We start from the raw sequence: 17245 nt of genomic DNA, 5'->3' as shown, positions 1-17245 counted from the left end.
TAGGTTCCATTGTCCCTTGAGTCACCCTAATAAAGTTTCGTAGATGTAGGTAGCTAAAGAAGTCCCTGTTTGGCAAATGGTATTTCTGTTTCAGCTGATCAAAAGACATAAGAACTCCCTCCTCGTAACAATGTTCCAGAAGAGTGATCAGACCATGGTCTAAAGTTACTATTATGGAAAAACATAGGAATCAATCTAATGTTCCATAAAGGAGTTTTAGGGGAAAGGAATCCCCCTTGTCTGAACAGCTCATGCAGTTTGCACCATGCCAGGACAGAATGTATGATTAAAGGGTTGTCTGTGATGGTTTTTACAGATTTTCTGTCCCATTTGTAAAACAATTCTGCCCCAGTGTCATCATTTAACTCAAGCTTTTCAATGTTCAACCATGAGGGAGAGGGACCATTGTCAAACCTCTGAGCCACAGACCTAGACTGTGCAGCCCAGTAATACATTCTAAAATTGGGGAGGTTTAAGCCCCCTTGGCTGTAATCAAGGGTCAGTTTATCCAGGCCAACCCTGGGGGTTTTGCCGTGCCAGATAAACCTTCTGGTCAGCTTGTCGAGAGAGGAAAAGAATGCTGCGGGAACAGGGATAGGAAGAGATTGAAAAGGATATAGAAATCTGGGCAGGACATTCATTTTAATTACATTGATTCTACCCAGTAGAGTGAGAGGTAAGTCCATCCATTTACAAAGGTCACCCTCCACCTTTTGCAAGAAATTGGCCAGATTGAGTTTATAGAGGTTGTTCAGATTACCATCCAACATTATGCCCAAATGTGTGAAGCCCATAGGCGACCATCTAAAAGGAAACTTGTGCTTGATGGTATGATGGACAAAGACAGACAACGGTAAGATTTAGCTTTTATCAAAATTGACCTTATATCCAGAGAAATAACTATAACACTGTAGTAGGATCTGCAAGTGAGAGAGGGAGTGTTCTGTGTTTGTTAGAAATAAGATAAGGTCGTCCGCAAAGAGTGATCATTTATGGGTATGGGGGCCCACCTCAAAGCCATGTATGTCAGGGCATGTTCTAATAGCCTCAGCCAACGGTTCGATGGCGAGGGCAAAGAGGTGGGGGCTAATTGGGCAACCTTGTCTGTTCCCCCCCTATAAAGAGGGAAAGAGGAGGAAGTAATCCCATTGGTAGCAATCCTAGCTTTAGGAGATTTGTAGAGTGATTTTATCAAATTTACGAACACGGTACCTAAACCAAACTTTTCCACGACGCGAAAGAGGTATGGCCATTCAACCCTATCAAAGGCCTTTTCAGCGTCGAGGGAGACTGCGACACTAGGTATTTTGTTTTTGTTAGCAAGGTGAATTATATCAAAGAACCTTCTGAGATTATTGCCGGACAATCTAATTATGAAGCCAGTCTGATCTGGGTTGACCAACAGGGGAAGACATGACTCCAGTCTCTTAGATAGCATATTGGTGACCAGTTTACAATCTGTGTTAAGGAGAGAGATTGGTCTATAGGAGGCACACTTTAGCGGGTTTTTCCCTTGTGGATTACAGTAATCACTGCTTGAGAGAGATACTCTGGAAAGCAGTTGTCTTCCCTGGCTTTTTTAAGTACCTCCATAAGGTAGGGGACCAACAGTTCCCTAAATTCTTTATAGAACTTTGGAGTGAAGCCATCCCCAGGAGATTTATTAGAAGGTAAGGATATAATGGCCTCCAACAATTCAGGAACTGAGAAGTGTTCACTCAGGCGCTCCCTGTCTTCCCCTGACAGGCATGGGAGGTTGAGAGAGGAGAGAAAGGAGTCGATCTCTGATAGATCATCGCTTGATTGGGAAGTGTAGAGGTCTTCATAGTATTTCTTAAAAGTATTATTAATTTCAGTAGGGTCGAAATATCTCATTAGTAAGAGTTTCTATAGCATTAATTGTCCTCTTACTTTCCTCTGCTTTCAGTTGCCATGCCAATACTTTCTGAGCTTTCTCTCCAAGCTCGTAATAACGCTGTTTTGATTTAGTGATGGCCCTCTCTCAGCTTGATATGTGTTCAGAATATTATATTTCAGTTTTTTATTTACCAAAAGCCTGTATAGATCTTTAGTCGGGCCTCTTTGGTAGGTTTTCTCTAGCTCAGAGATTTCAGATTCAAGGGCACTCAGTTCCGCACCGTGTTTTCTCTTCAGCCCTTTAGTATAGGAAATGATCTGTCCCCCCAGATAGGCCTTCAATGTGTCCCAAAGAATGAAACTGTCAGGAGCGGAGGGTTTGTTCGTCAAAGTAAAAATATTGATCTGCTCTTTGATGAATGCACAAAATTCAGGTTGCTTTAGGAGTATAGAATTTCGTATCCATCTATATGCTCTATTTACCTTGGTAGGAATGGAGATTGATAATACCAGAGGAGAATGGTCACTAAGCAATCTGGGGAGATACTTGACATCTAACACTCTATGAAACAGTTGTGTCGAAAGTAAAAAGTTATCTATGCGTGTGGGTGTGAATAAAAAGAGTAGTCCCTATCCTGTGGGTGCAACTGTCTCCAGATGTCTAGTAAATTGAGATATTTCATGAATGACATGGTGAGCTTGCCGGCTTTGGTAAGAAGTGAGGGTTTATCAGAGGACCTATCAAGAACTGTATTTAAATAAAAAATAAAAAATCTCCTCCAACCAGTAGCCATCCTGGTGGTGCTTGAGCGACCTGAAGGAAGACATTCTGAATAAACATATGGTCATCGAAGTTAGAAGCATAAATATTACATGTATTTATTTCACCTTTATTTAACCAGGTATTTTTGCGACCTGGCCAAGATAAAGCAAAGCAGTTCGACACATACAACGACACAGAGTTACACATGGAGTAAAACAAACATACAGTCAATAATACAGTATAAGCAAGTCTATATACGATGTGAGCAAATGAGGTGAGATAAGGGAGGTAAAGGCAAAAAAGGCCATGGTGGCAAAGTAAATGGAAATAGCAAGTAAAACACTGGAATGGTAGTTTTGCAATGGAAGAATGTGCAAAGTAGAAATACAAATAATGGGGTGCAAAGGAGCTAAATAAATAAAATACAGTAGGGAAAGAGGTAGTTGTTTGGGCTAAATTATAGGTGGGCTATGTACAGGTGCAGTAATCTGTGAGCTGCTCTGACAGTTGGTGTTTAAAGCTAGTGAGGGAGATAAGTGTTTCCAGTTTCAGAGATTTTTGTAGTTCGTCCCAGTCATTGGCAGCAGAGAACTGGAAGGAGAGGCGGCCAAAGAAAGAATTGGTTTTGGGGGTGACTAGAGAGATATACCTGCTGGAGCGTGTGCTACAGGTGGGAGATGCTATGGTGACCAGCGAGCTGAGATAAGGGGGTACTTTACCTAGCAGGGTCTTGTAGATGACATGGAGCCAGTGGGTTTGGCGACGAGTATGAAGCGAGGGCCAGCCAACGAGAGCGTACAGGTCGCAATGGTGGGTAGTATATGGGGCTTTGGTGACAAAGCGGATTGCACTGTGATAGACTGCATACAATTTGTTGAGTAGGGTATTGGAGGCTATTTTGGAAATGACATCGCCAATGCCGAGGATTGGTAGGATGGTCAGTTTTACAAGGGTATGTTTGGCAGCATGAGTGAAGGATGCTTTGTTGCGAAATAGGAAGCCAATTCTAGATTTAACTTTGGATTGGAGATGTTTGATATGGGTCTGGAAGGAGAGTTTACAGTCTAACCAGACACCTAAGTATTTGTAGTTGTCCACGTATTCTAAGTGAGAGCCGTCCAGAGTAGTGATGTTGGACAGGCGGGCAGGTGCAGGTAGCGATCGGTTGAAGAGCATGCATTTAGTTTTACTTGTAATTTAAGAGCAATTGGAGGCCACGGAAGGAGAGTTGTATGGCATTGAAGCTTGCCTGGAGGGTTGTTAACACAGTGACCAAAGAAGGGCCAGAAGTATACAGAATGGTGTCGTCTGCGTAGAGGTGGATCAGAGACTCACCAGCAGCAAGAGCGACCTCATTGATGTATACAGAGAAGAGAGTCGGTCCAAGAATTGAACCCTGTGGCACCCCCATAGACTGCCAGAGGTCCGGACAGCAAACCCTCCGATTTGACACACTGAACTCTATCAGAGAAGTAGTTGGTGAACCAGGCGAGGCAATCATTTGAGAAACCAAGGCTGTCGAGTCTGCCGATGAGGATGTGGTGATTGACAGAGTTGAAAGCCTTGGCCAGATCAATGAATACGGCTGCACAGTAATGTTTCTTATCGATGGTGGTTAAGATCTCATTTAGGACCTTGAGCGTGGCTGAGGTGCACCCATGACCAGCTCTGAAACCAGATTGCATAGCAAAGAAGGTATGGTGAGATTCGAAATGGTCGGTAATCTGTTTGTTGACTTGGCTTTTTGAAGACCTTAGAAAGGCATGGTAGGATAGATATAGGTCTGTAGCAGTTTGGGTCAGTTTTGAGAGTGTCCCCCCTTTGAAGAGGGGGGATGACTGGATGAGTTTACATTTAATGGCACAGGCGCAGCTTTCCAATCTTTGGGAATCTCAGACGACACGAAAGAGAGGTTGAACAGGCTAGTAATAGGGGTGGCAACAATTTCGGCAGATAATTTTAGAAAGAAAGGGTCCAGATTGTCTTGCCCGGCTGATTTGTAGGGGTCCAGATTTTGCAGCTCTTTCAGAACATCAGCTGAACGGATTTTGGAGAAGGAGAAATGGGGAAGGCTTGGGCGAGGTTGCTGTGGGTGGTGCAGTGCTGTTGACCTGATTTGGGGTAGGCAGTAGCCAGGTGGAAAGCATGGCCAGCAGTGCCGTAGGAGTAGCCAGGTGGAAAATGCTTATTTAAATTCTCAATTATGGTGGATTTATCAGTGGTGACAGTGTTTCCTATCTTCAGTGCAGTGGGCAGCTGGGGGGAGGTGTTCATTCTCCATGGACTTTACAGTGTCCCAGAACTTTTTTGAGTTAGTGTTGCAGGAAGCAAATTTCTGCTTGAAAAAGCTAGCCTTAGCTTTTCTAACTGCCTGTGTATAATGGTTTCTAGCTTCCCTGAACAGCTGCATATCACGGGGCTGTTCGATGCTAATGCAGAACGCCATAGGATGTTTTTGTGTTGGTTAAGGGCAGTCAGGTCTGGGGAGAACCAAGGGCTATATCTGTTCCTGGTTCTAAATTTCTTGAATGGGGCCCAATTTCTTCAATAGGGTCCAAGACTCTGAAAACATATGCCCCTGCACCAAAACAAACCTGCCAGAGGGATCAGAGATGTTGTTGATGCAGAAGGGGATGTGTCTATTTATCGAAATTGCAGTTCCTCTTGCTTTGGAGTTAAGAGGACGCAAAAACTTGTCCTACTCATTCCCTTTTCAATTTCTTGTGTTCACTGGCTAAGATGTGTTTCTTGTAAAAACACAATGTCAGCCTTTAATTTCTTAAGGTATGTATAGATTATTTTCCTTTTAATCGGGCTGTTAAGACATTTTACGTTGAATGTGACATTTTAGTGGATTAAGCATAGGTTGGGTTGGGTCAAATATGTTACTGAATGGAAATCTATCATATGTAGATAGTTAAGAAATTTTTCAACTTTTGTTTGAACACAGAAGTGACCTATGTGTCTCATTAGGAAGGAAACAATAAACATAGAAAAAAGGGAAGAAGAAATATCTCACCCACCCTGATTGTCAGACAACAACAATCCCAACAATCAAACATGAATACACTTGTAGAGATACGTTGCTGCTCGCTTTCCATCTTGCTCTTTCTAGCTAAACCTTGGCGTAAACTAAAACCTGCGAGCTCTAAGTTGAAAACAAATGTTGTGAATAGATATTTATGGCTGAATATTTACTGCCCACGGTAAGGGCTGCTTGAGTCTCTTTTTGAAAGATTAACATAAATGAGGGGTAAAGCAGTGGGCCTAAGCCCACTTATTTGCTTCGCCCAGTGGATATGGACTAAACCAAAATATACTCTCCTGTAAATGTAATAGAACTCACCCCGGAAAGATACGGTTAGTTGAAAATGTACAAATCAATTATAGTGACCGGAAGATATCAGCAGTTCAGTCCGGAGAAGAGAAAACAAACTGCATCTTATCCCCCAGAGAGACCGTCCTGGCTCCGACGTTGCTCAGTTCCATGAGATATGTGTGCACTTGTCCCGGTGTGTTGAAGAGATGGCTTCGGCCTTTGTACTGAACTTTCATCCGCGCAGGGTGGATGAGGTAGCCGGTGATATTCTTCTCCTTCAGTGCTTTGGCAGCAGGTCTGAACGGCTTGCGACGTCTGGCGAGTAGCTCATGGATGTGAGTGTCAACAATACTGTGTAACTCCGATAGGGCAACTTCTAAACAATAGCGCCTACTTGGTAGTGTGTACCGGTGCTCGACCGGTCAGCGAAAGCCAACATCATCCACGACAGAGAACGGTTGATTGTCAAGGGCAATGAATTCCATTATCTTGGTGTTAAGGAATTTCACCTTTGAGTTGTCTCGCAGAAATGTTCTTACTCTTTCAAATGACTGCTCGACTTGTTGACTGCTCGATCCACACAGCAGACATTGTGGGCTAGTTTAGGAATGCTTTGTTGCACGTGTAGCGCTGTATTTTTTGTGCCGTCATTATGTCATCTACCTACGTTTATATAGGTATGCGCGTCAGATTTGACATCGGTTTTGCACATCGGCGTTAAACTGGCCGGTGCCCAAAGTTGGCCGATTCCGATATGCTTACCAATTATATACCGTGCATCCCTACTTTAAACACTTTTTGGCATGACGGAGTAGCTATGGACATCTGCCTTATGAACAGTCCTGAATCTTGGGGCCTTTCAACAACACAGCTAGCTAATTATATAAGTGTATATGTCGGTGTACTTCGTGTCAGAAAGCAGTTTTTCACCTTTACACCCCAGGGTAGTTGTAATCTAACCAAATGCCTTGACCTAGCTTCTCTCATCCCTTGAGTTTGTTGTGCAAATAATTCAGAGAAGCACAAAGTAACTCAGACTAGCAATTCGTTTTTTAAATGTAGGCCAAGGAGATAGCAGTATTTTTAGGTCCACTCATTTCATATTGTTTTTAAAGCAATGAGACAAATCACTCTACTTTAGTAGCTGTGCATTCTATGTAACCTTTTCTATGGTTGCCTGCCCTTGTTTGCATCCAGAAAGAATGTCTATGCACAGTCTAGTCTACATGCAGTGCCTGTAAATCATTTGTTTTTTTAAATCATTCTTGCGTGTCCAATTTTGTCATGTACATTTCGATTTCTCTCATATCTTCCACATGCATGTTACACTTTTTCCTCTGTCAAACTGTCTTTGTCTCAGTCAATGTAAGTCCTTTCCATCTACTGTTTGTTTTTCTTGTGACTCATGAGTATCATGTTTGTCCTGTGCTGTTTGGTGTATTTCTGTAGTGATTGTGAAAGGCACTGGATGGATAGCATCGACGCTGAAGTCTTGTACCTGTCCACGGAGCAGCATGGGCAGCCACAATGTGAGCATCCCCACACTGCCCTGGAGGTACCCACCATGGGAGGGTAAGAACACTTTCTCTCCCTTGCTTTTTCCCCTTCAATGGACCCTCTGCCTACACTGGTAAGCTTTGGTTCGACATGCCACACAAGGGCTAATTCACAAGGACACTATAGAAGTAGATACTAGTTGGGCCTACAAGTAGTGGTTAAGAATTGCATGTGAAGAAGGGTAGTGTATCAAGATTCTAAAGTTGAAAGGCCTCAGGATGTTTCGAGCAGACATTTTAGAAAATGACTCCCGCATCTGCGATTCTATAATGTAGACACTAGTGTTGCACTGTATACTGAAACTTCTGTACCTTTCCAATACTAGAACATGACAAACAGTTTGGTCCTGGAATTTTTATTTCGGTACTTGTGTTAGTTGATCCAAGACACACACTTATAGTGCGAGGCACGCACTGTGCCTGCTCCACTTACTCATTGCTAGCCTGCACTAGGAGTCTGGGCTGCATCATGTTTGCTCCCAACTCATGCCGCACAGAAATTGACACACTTGAATAATGCGACACTGCATGTAGAAATGTTGAAACTGTTAATACTGTTTGCCAAACAATGTCCATGAAGGCTAGAACACTTTACAATGTGAGAAGATACCAGGGGCTTTCAGCTTTGTAAGCTAACTTGTCTTGCTAGCTTACAGCTGAAGCTAACATCAATTGATAATATAAATAACGCAAAACATGCTGATTTCCAAGCTGATTTCCACCATAAACTGTTGAAGTGCGGGTTCCTCCCCCTCTTGTTTTGGGGGTCCGGTGTGCCCCTCAGATATTTTTATGTAGAAGGACTTGAGAAGCTCAGGTGACTTTTTAAAAGGTAATTTATTTTGGAGTAAAATATTAATTAAATTATGCTGACACCATCTAAAATACAATTTCCACTTACGGAAATGAGCCCAATAACCTATTGGTGAAATTATTTCTTCAAATGTATTTGTACATATTGTACCATGCATATAGCCTATGCTTTGTCCATATTAAGAGGTATGCCGTTAGCAATAAGCATTATCACCTATAGGCCAACTGATGCAGCATAAATAAACTATAAATAAATAGGGTGAAGCATGGGGTTGCGTATTTAACCAATAAGGCAGAGGGGGTGTGGTATATGACCAATATTCTACGGCTAAGGGCTGTTCTTAGGCACAAGCGGAGTGCCTGGACACAGCCCTTAGCCGTGGTATATTGGCCGTATACCACAAACCCCAGATGTGCCTTATTGCTGTTATAAAACTGGCTACCAACGTAATTAGAGCAGTAAAAATATATGGTCTAATATACCACGGCTGTCAGCCAATCAGCATTCAGGGCTCGAATCCTGCATTCATCCTATTGGGCTAATCACTAGCCTGGTCCCAAATGTGATATTTAACTAGTTAGCATCCTATTGATGAATTTTTATGTCTAAAAATGTTTTTCATAAACACAGTGAATATACTGTATATTAGGCCAACCTTGTTAAATTGGGGTAACTGCCAACCGGGGTAATACGCCCCCTGCCTGTACTTATCACAGAAACCACTTAATGTCACAATTTTTTTTCCTGACAACACTTTCCCTGGTTGCCACAACATTTGCTCAACAACAAAAAAGTAATCGCGGTCTACTTACAATTTGTCAATGGCCCAATCACATTTATTTATAAAGCCCTTTTTACATCCGCAGATGTCACAAAGTGCTATACATAAACCCAGCCTAAAAATCTCAAACAGCAAGCAATGCAGATGTAGAAGCACGGTGGCTAGGGAAAACTCATTAGAAAGGCAGGAATCTAGGAAGAAACCTAGAGGAACCAAGGCTCTGAGGGTTGGCCAGTCCTCTTTTGGCTGTGCCAGGTGGAGATTATAACAGTACATGGCCATTTAAGGCCAGATTGTTTAAGATGTTCAAACGTTCATAGATGACCAGCATGGTCAAATAATAATCAGTGGTTGTAGAGAGTGCAACAGGTCAGTACCTCCAGGAGTAAATGTCAGTTCAGCATTCAGAGGTCGAGACAGCAGGTGCGATAGAGAGAGAAAGTAAAAAAACAGCAGGTCCGGGACAAGGTAGCATGTCCGGGTTCCATATCCGCAGGCAGAACAGTTGAAACTGGAGCAGCAGCATGACCAGGTTGGCTGGGGATGGCCAGGTAGTCCTGAGGCATGATCCTAGGGCTCATGTCCTCCAGGAGGGAGGGAGCGAGGGTGGCGTTTTACCCTACAATTGACCCGTTACATTTAGCCCTGCTCTCCCCTATGCATTTGGAGAGAATTGCACTGCTGCTAAAAACTCAGTTGAAAATTGTGCAGTTCGGTATATTTAGGAGTTGAGAAATAAAGTTGGAATGCAAAGCTGGGATCCCCCCTTTTCAACAAAGGCCATTAAAACGGCTGTTTTTAACAATTGCAAGTATTGTTGTGCGTTGACTGCGTGTCCCTCCCTATGGCACTCGCAACTTGAATGCGCCTCGAATATTTCTCTCGCATAGAACACACAACAAGCCAACTAGGTAAATGGATAAAATATCATATGGGGCCATCTGATTTTCCTATTCATTACTTGTTTTGTTTGCAGAGGAAAAGTAAATGTGGACAGTTCTAGCATCTTCAAAGTGCGCTCGGCAGAGTTATTGTTTTGGTCTGGCGGCAATGATTTTGGCGTGGCACAGCGCCACAGTAAAATGACTGCTGCGGAAACACTGTCGTGATACTAAACTTGGTATCAAAGTCAAAATTCTGGTATCGTGACAGCACTTAGACACATGGTGACAATAGCCTAGTTCTACACCACTATATGCCATTAATCAGTATGCATTCATAAGTTAGGCCAATGTCTCCTATTCCCCATATCATGTCTGTCTGTGTAGTCTACTTGTTGTCCCCCATGATGAAATCGGGAAGGGGACTGTGGATCTGTCTCCGTCCATTAGTGCTTTCGTACATTAATTTGTTCGTACGTGATATCTCTGACAGCACTGGGACGATTTTAACCCACGAGAGTCGATGTCCGAGCCACAGTGGAAATTAAATTAGCATATAAAAACATCCCCATAAAAATCTGTCCGTTTTAAACTAGATTTTTGTTTTTGCATTGGATCTGTTTCAATCCGCCGATCTCGAACTTCCGCATCTGTGGTGAAAGGTGATGGATGGAGCTGTATTTGTCAGACCATGAGACAGGTTTAAGATATGGGCAGGCATAAGCTACAGAAAACTAACACCATTGCATTTTAATAATGGCAATTTGAATGAAGCAGAGATATTGTGACGAGACCCTGAGGCCCATTGTTGTGGCATTCGTCCGCCACCATCACCTCATGTTTCAGCATGATAATGCACGGTCCCATATCTCAAGGATCTGTAAACAATTCCTGGAAGCTGAAAATATCCCATTCTTCAATGGCTTATAAACTAACCAGACATGTCACCCATTGAGCATGTTTGGGATGCTCTGGATCTACGTGTATGACAGCGTGTTCCAGTTCCCGCCAATATCCAGCAACTTTGCACAGCCATTGAAGAGGAGTGGGACAATATTCCACAGGCCACAATCAACAGCCTGATCAAGTAACTATAGGAGATCTCTCGCGCTGCATGAGGAAAATGGTGGTCACACCAGATACTGACTGATTTTCTGATCCACGCCCTTACCTTAAAAAAAGTATCTGTGACCGACAGATGCAAATCTGTATAATCCAATCAAAGTTTGTCACGTGTGCCGAATACAACAGGTTACAGTGAAATGCTTGCTTACAGGATCTAACCAATAGTGCGAAACCGTCTGGTGTAGAGGTCCTGGATGGCAGGCAGCTTTGCCCCAGTGATGTATTGGGCCGTACACACTACCCTCTGAAGTGCCTTGCGGTCAGAGGCCGAGCAATTGCCGTACCATACAGTTATGCAACCGGTCAGGATGCTCTCGATGTTGCAGCTGTAGAACCTTTTGAGCATCTCAGGACCCATGCCAAATCTTTTTAGTTACCTGAGGGGGAATAGGCTTTGTCGAGCCCTCTTCACGACTGTCTTGGTGTGTTTGGACCATTCTAGCTTGTTGTTCATGTGGACACCAAGGAATGTGAAGCTCTCAACCTGCTCCACGACAGCCCCGTTGATGAGAATTGGGATGTGCTCCTTTTCCTGTAGTCCTCAATCATCTCCTTAGTCTTGGTTATGTTGAGGGATAGGTTGTTATTCTGGCACCACCTGGCCAGGTCTCTGACCTCCTCCCTATAAGCTGTCTCATCGTTGTCGGTGATCAGGCCTACCACTGTTGTGTCGTCTGCAAACTTAATGATAGTATTGGACTCGTGCCTGGCCATGCAGTCATGGGTGAACAGGGAGTACAGGAGGGGACTCGGCACGCACCCCTGTGGAGCTCCAGTGTTGAGGATCAGTGTGGCAGATGTGTTGCTACCTACCCTCACCACCTGGATCAGTGTGGCAGATGTGTTGCTACCTACCCTCACCACCTGGGGGTGACCCGTCAGGAAGTCCAGGATCCAGTTGCAGATGGAGGTGTTCAGTTCCAGGTTCCTTAGCTTAGTGATGAGCTTTGAGGGTACTATGGTGTTGAACGCTGAGCTGTAGTCAATGAATAGCATTCTCACACGTGTTCCTTTTGTCCAGGTGGGAAAGGGCAGTGTGGAGTGCAATAGAGATTGCATCATCTGTGGATCTGTTTGGGCATTATGCAAATTGGAGTGGGTCTTGGGTTTCTGGGATAATTGTGTTGATATGAGCCATTTACCAGCCTTTCAAAGCACTTCATGGCTACAGACGTGAGTGCTATGGGTCTGTAGTCATTTAGGCAGGTTGCCTTTGTGTTCTTGGGCACAGGGACTATGGTGGTCTGCTTGAAGCATGTTGGTATTACAGACTCAATCAGGGACATGTTGAAAATGTCAGTGAAGACACCTGCCAGTTGGTCAGCACATGCCTGGAGCACACGTCCTGGTAATCCGTCTGGCCCCGCAGCCTTGTGTATGTTGACCTGTTTAAACGTCTTACTCACGCCGGCTACGTAGAGCGTGATCACACAGTCGTCCAGAACAGATGATGCTCTCATGCATGCCTCAGTGTTGCTTGCCTCGAGGCGAGCATAGATGTGATTTAGCTCGTCTGGTAGGCTTGTGTCACTGGGCAGCTCGCGGCTCTGCTTCCCTTTGTAGTCTGTAATTAGTTTCCAAGCCCTGCCACATCCAACGTGCGTCGGAACCGGTGTAGTATGACTCAATCTTAGCCCTGTATTGACGCTTTGCTTGTTTGATGGTTCGTCGCAGGGCATTGCGGGATTTCTTGTAAGCTTCTGGGTTAGTCCCACATCTTGAAAGAGGCAGCTCTACCCTTTAGCTCAGTACGAGTGTTGCCTGTAATCCATGGCTTCTGGTTGGGGTATGTACGTACAGTCACTGTGGGGACGACGTCCTCAATGCACTTATTGATAAAGCCAGTGACTGATGTAGTGTATTCCTCAATGTCATCAGAAGAATCCCGGAACATGTTCCAGTCTGTGCTAGCAAAACAGTCCTGTAGTTTAGCATCTGCTTCATCTGACAATTTTTTTAGACCGAGTCACTGGTGCTTCCTACTTTAATTTTTGCTTGTAAGCAGGAATCAGGAGGATAGAGTTGTGGTCGGATTTACCAAATGGAGGGCGAGGGAGAGCTTTGTACACATCTCTGTGTGTGGAGTACAGGTGATCTAGAATTATTTTCCCTCTGGTTGCACATTTAACATGTTGATAGAGATTTGGAAGAACTGATTTAAGTTTCCCTGCATTAAAGATTCCAGCCACTAGGAGCGCCGCCTCTGGGTGAGTGGTTTTCTGTTGGCTTATTTCCTTATACAGCTGATTGAGTGCGTTCTTAGTTCCCGCATCTGATTGTGGTGGTAAATAAACAGCCACAAAAAGTATAGCTGAGAACTCTCTAGTCAAGTAGTGTGGCCTGTAATTCATCACAATACTCCAGGCGAGCAAAATCTAGGGACTTCCTTAGATTTCGTGCACCAGCTGTTGTTTACAAATATGCACAGACTGCCCACCCTCGTTTTACCGGAGTGTGCTGTTCTATCTTGCCGGTGCAGCTTGTATCCCGCTAGCTGAATATCCATGTCATCATTCAGCCACGATTCCGTGAAACAGAATATTACAGTTTTTGATGTCCCGTTGGTAGGATATTCGTAATCGTACCTCCTCTAGTTTATTGTCCAATGATTGCACATTGGCGAGTAATATTGACGGTAATGGCAGCTTTCCTACTCTCCTTCTGCAGATCCGGACGAGCCATCTGGCTCTACTTCCTCTGCGTCGCTTCCTTATGCGAATAATTGGGATGTCTGCCCTGCGGGGTGTTTGGAGAATATCGTGTGAGTCCTGCTTTCCGTTGTTAAAAATCTTTGTCGAATCCGAGGTGAGTGATCGCTGTCCTGATATCCAGAAGCTCTTCCGGCGCCGACAGAGATGGCCGCCTCGCTTCGCGTTCCTAGGAAACTATGCAGTTTTTTGTTTTTTTTACGTGTTATTTCTTACATTAGTACCCAAGGTCATCTTAGGTTTCATTACATACAGTCGAGAAGAACTACTGAATATAAGATCAGCGTCAACTCACCATCAGTACGACCAAGAATATGTTTTTCGCGACGCGGATCCTGTGTTCTGCCTTTCAAACAGGACAGCGGAATGGATCCCATGCTGCGACCCCAAAAAACGACTCAGAAAAAGAGGGAAACGAGGCGGTCTCCTGGTCAGACTCCGGAGACGGGCACACCGTGCACCACTCCCTAGCATTCTTCTTGCCAATGTCCAGTCTCTTGACAACAAGGTTGATGAAATCCGAGCAAGGGTAGCATTCCAGAGGGACATCAGAGACTGTAACGTTCTTTGCTTCACGGAAACATGGCTCACTGGAGAGACGCTATCCGATGCGGTGCAGCCAACGGGTTTCTCCACGCATCGCGCCGACAGAAACGGACATCTTTCTGGTAAGAAGAGGGGCGGGGGCGTATGCCTTATGGCTAACGAGACATGGTGTGATGTTAGAAACATACAGGAACTCAAATCCTTCTGTTCACCTGATTTTAGAGTTCCTCACAATCAAATGTAGACCGCATTACCTACCAAGAGAATTCTCTTCGATCATAATCACAGCCGTATATATCCCCCCACAAGCAGACACATCGATAGCTCTGAACAAACTTTATTTAACTCTTTGCAAACTGGAAACCATTTATCCGGAGGCTGCATTCATTGTTGCTGGGGATTTTAACAAGGCTAATCTGAAAACAAGACTCCCTAAATTTTATCAGCATATCGATTGCGCAACCAGGGGTGGAAAAACCTTGGATCATTGTTACTCTAACTTCCGCCCCGCCCCCCTTTTGGAAAAGCTGACCACGACTCCATTTTGTTGATCCCTGCCTACAGACAGAAATTAAACAAGAGGCTCCCACGCTGAGGTCTGTCAAACGCTGGTCCGACCAAGCTGACTCCACACTCCAAGACTGCTTCCATCACGTGGACTGGCATATGTTTCGTATTGCGTCAGTTAACAATATTGACGAATACGCTGATTCGGTGTGCGAGTTCATTAGAATGTGCGTTGAAGAGGTCGTTCCCAAAGCAACGATTAAAACATTCCCTAACCAGAAACCGTGGATTGATGGCAGCATTCGCGTGAAACTGAAAGCGCGAACCACTGCTTTTAATCAGGGCAAGGTGTCTGGTAACATGACCGAATACAAACAACCTCAGGAGGCTGAAGAAATTCGGCTTGTCACCAAAAGCACTCACAAACTTCTACAGATGCACAATCGAGAGCATACTGGCGGGCTGTATCACCGCCTGTTACGGCAACTGCTCCGCCCACAACCGTAAGGCTCTCCAGAGGGTAGTGAGGTCTGCACAACGCATCACCGGGGGCAAACTACCTGCCCTCCAGGACACCTACACCACCCGATGTTACAGGAAGGCCATAAAGATCATCAAGGACAACAACCACCCGAGCCACTGCCTGTTCACCCCGCTATCATCCAGAAGGCGAGGTCAGTACAGGTGCATCAAAGCTGGGACCGAGAGACTGAAAAACAGCTTCTATCTCAAGGCCATCAGACTGTTAAACAGCCACCACTAACATTGAGTGGCTGCTGCCAACACACTGACACTGACTCAACTCCAGCCACTTTAATAATGGGAATTGATGGGAAATGATGTAAATATATCACTAGCTACTTTAAACAAATGCTACCTTATATAATGTTACTTACCCTACATTATTCATCTCATATGCATACGTATATACTGTACTCTATATCATCGACTGCATCCTTATGTAATACATGTATCACTAGCCACTTTAACTATGCCACTTTGTTTACATACCCATCTCATATGTATATACTGTACTCGACACCATCTACTGTATCTTGCCTATGCTGCTCTGTACCATCACTCATTCATATATCCTTATGTACATATTCTTTATCCCCTTACACTGTGTATAAGACAGTAGTTTTGGAATTGTTAGTTAGATTACTTGTTGGTTATTACTGCATTGTTGGAACTAGAAGCACAAGCATTTCGCTACACTCGCATTAACATCTGCTAACCATGTGTATGTGACAAATAAAATTTGATTTGATTTTCTGCCGTAAGAGATGGTTGCAGAAACATTATGTACAAATTCATTTACAAATATCGTTAAAAAAAACCTGCATAATAGCACAATTAGTTAGGAGACCGTAAAACGGCGGCCATCTCCTCCGGCGCCATTTTTTTATTTTACCAGTCGTGAAATCCATGTATTAGGGCCTGTTGAATTTATTTCAATTGAGTGATTTCCTTATATGAACTGTACCTCAGTAAAATCTTTGAAATTGTTGCATTTTGTGTTTTTATTTTTTGTTCAGTTTAGATGTATCTCATGTTCCCCATAATGTTCCCACATAGACATTGCTTTCATCAAATGCTTGTGTGCGTGCATGCTTCCAACCAAACCAGGAACATTCCCACATGCTATAACTCAGACCACACTGGTCGGATTTTGACTAAACTTGGGTGAATGATGCGTCTTGCCATAGAGATCTGGCATTTACAAAATGACACTGATTGGCCCAAGGCAGGAGCTATGGTAATTATCAGAAATGTGTTAGTCACACGGAATGTCTCCGTTGGCCCAAGGGAAACATTTTATAGAAATGGTCAAGAAAGCTTGAAAGCAATGTTTTCTATCATTTAAATGGGCTTATTAAATCGTAATAGTGGTTTTGAAACCCCTCTGGTTGTTGTGATGGCGCAAACAAAAGAAAAGGAAAGGTTATAGAGCCATCCACTGCCCAGGTTGTTAACACAGGTTGCCATCCTTGTTTATGTGTTCTCTGTCATGCCTGTGGGTTTCCTAAGGTCAGGGGGTTAGGGTGCGGAGTTAATGCGACCAATGTCATATGACCCAGCCCCCCCCCCCCACCCACCCACTGCCACAGAACAACAGGGTGACCGAGTCCCAGTGCCGGAACCTGATTGTCTCCCAGCCTCATATTAGTGCAGGGATTACCAGCTCGCCCCCGTTCCCCATTCATTCCGGACAGTCACTCGTCCTTATCAGCATCAATCTGACACTCTATTTATCTGACGCTGCACCCAGTTCTGCTTGGCTAAGAGAAATGCTCACAAAAAGCCCCAGCCCATCAGCATTTTTTTTTTGTGGGACCCAGTGCCACAGCTTTCAGTGGCCTGCCTATTCTTCTGTTAATCTAGACC

At 44.2% G+C, this 17245-nt stretch overlaps 1 protein-coding gene across 23 annotated transcripts in view; it reads left to right on the top strand.

Annotated features, from left to right (window-relative positions):
• Positions 1-17245, top strand: part of LOC118393669 (CUGBP Elav-like family member 1) — a 54648-nt gene that overhangs the window by 9926 nt on the left and 27477 nt on the right. For 22 of the 23 annotated variants that reach the window (XM_052461982.1, XM_035786619.2, XM_052461984.1 and 19 more), the window contains one exon: positions 7389-7511. The exons of the other annotated variant lie outside the window; for it this stretch is intronic. In XM_052461982.1, coding sequence (XP_052317942.1) covers positions 7408-7511 — 104 coding nt within the window. In that variant the 5' untranslated portion in view covers positions 7389-7407. The remainder of the gene's footprint in view (positions 1-7388; positions 7512-17245) is intronic. 23 annotated transcript variants of the gene reach the window in all.

This window comes from Oncorhynchus keta, chromosome 14, assembly GCF_023373465.1.
Source record: "Oncorhynchus keta strain PuntledgeMale-10-30-2019 chromosome 14, Oket_V2, whole genome shotgun sequence".
Classification (NCBI taxonomy): domain Eukaryota; kingdom Metazoa; phylum Chordata; class Actinopteri; order Salmoniformes; family Salmonidae; genus Oncorhynchus; species Oncorhynchus keta.
The sequence above is the reverse complement of the archived record's forward strand: the minus strand, read 5'-3'. Positions and strand labels throughout refer to the sequence as shown.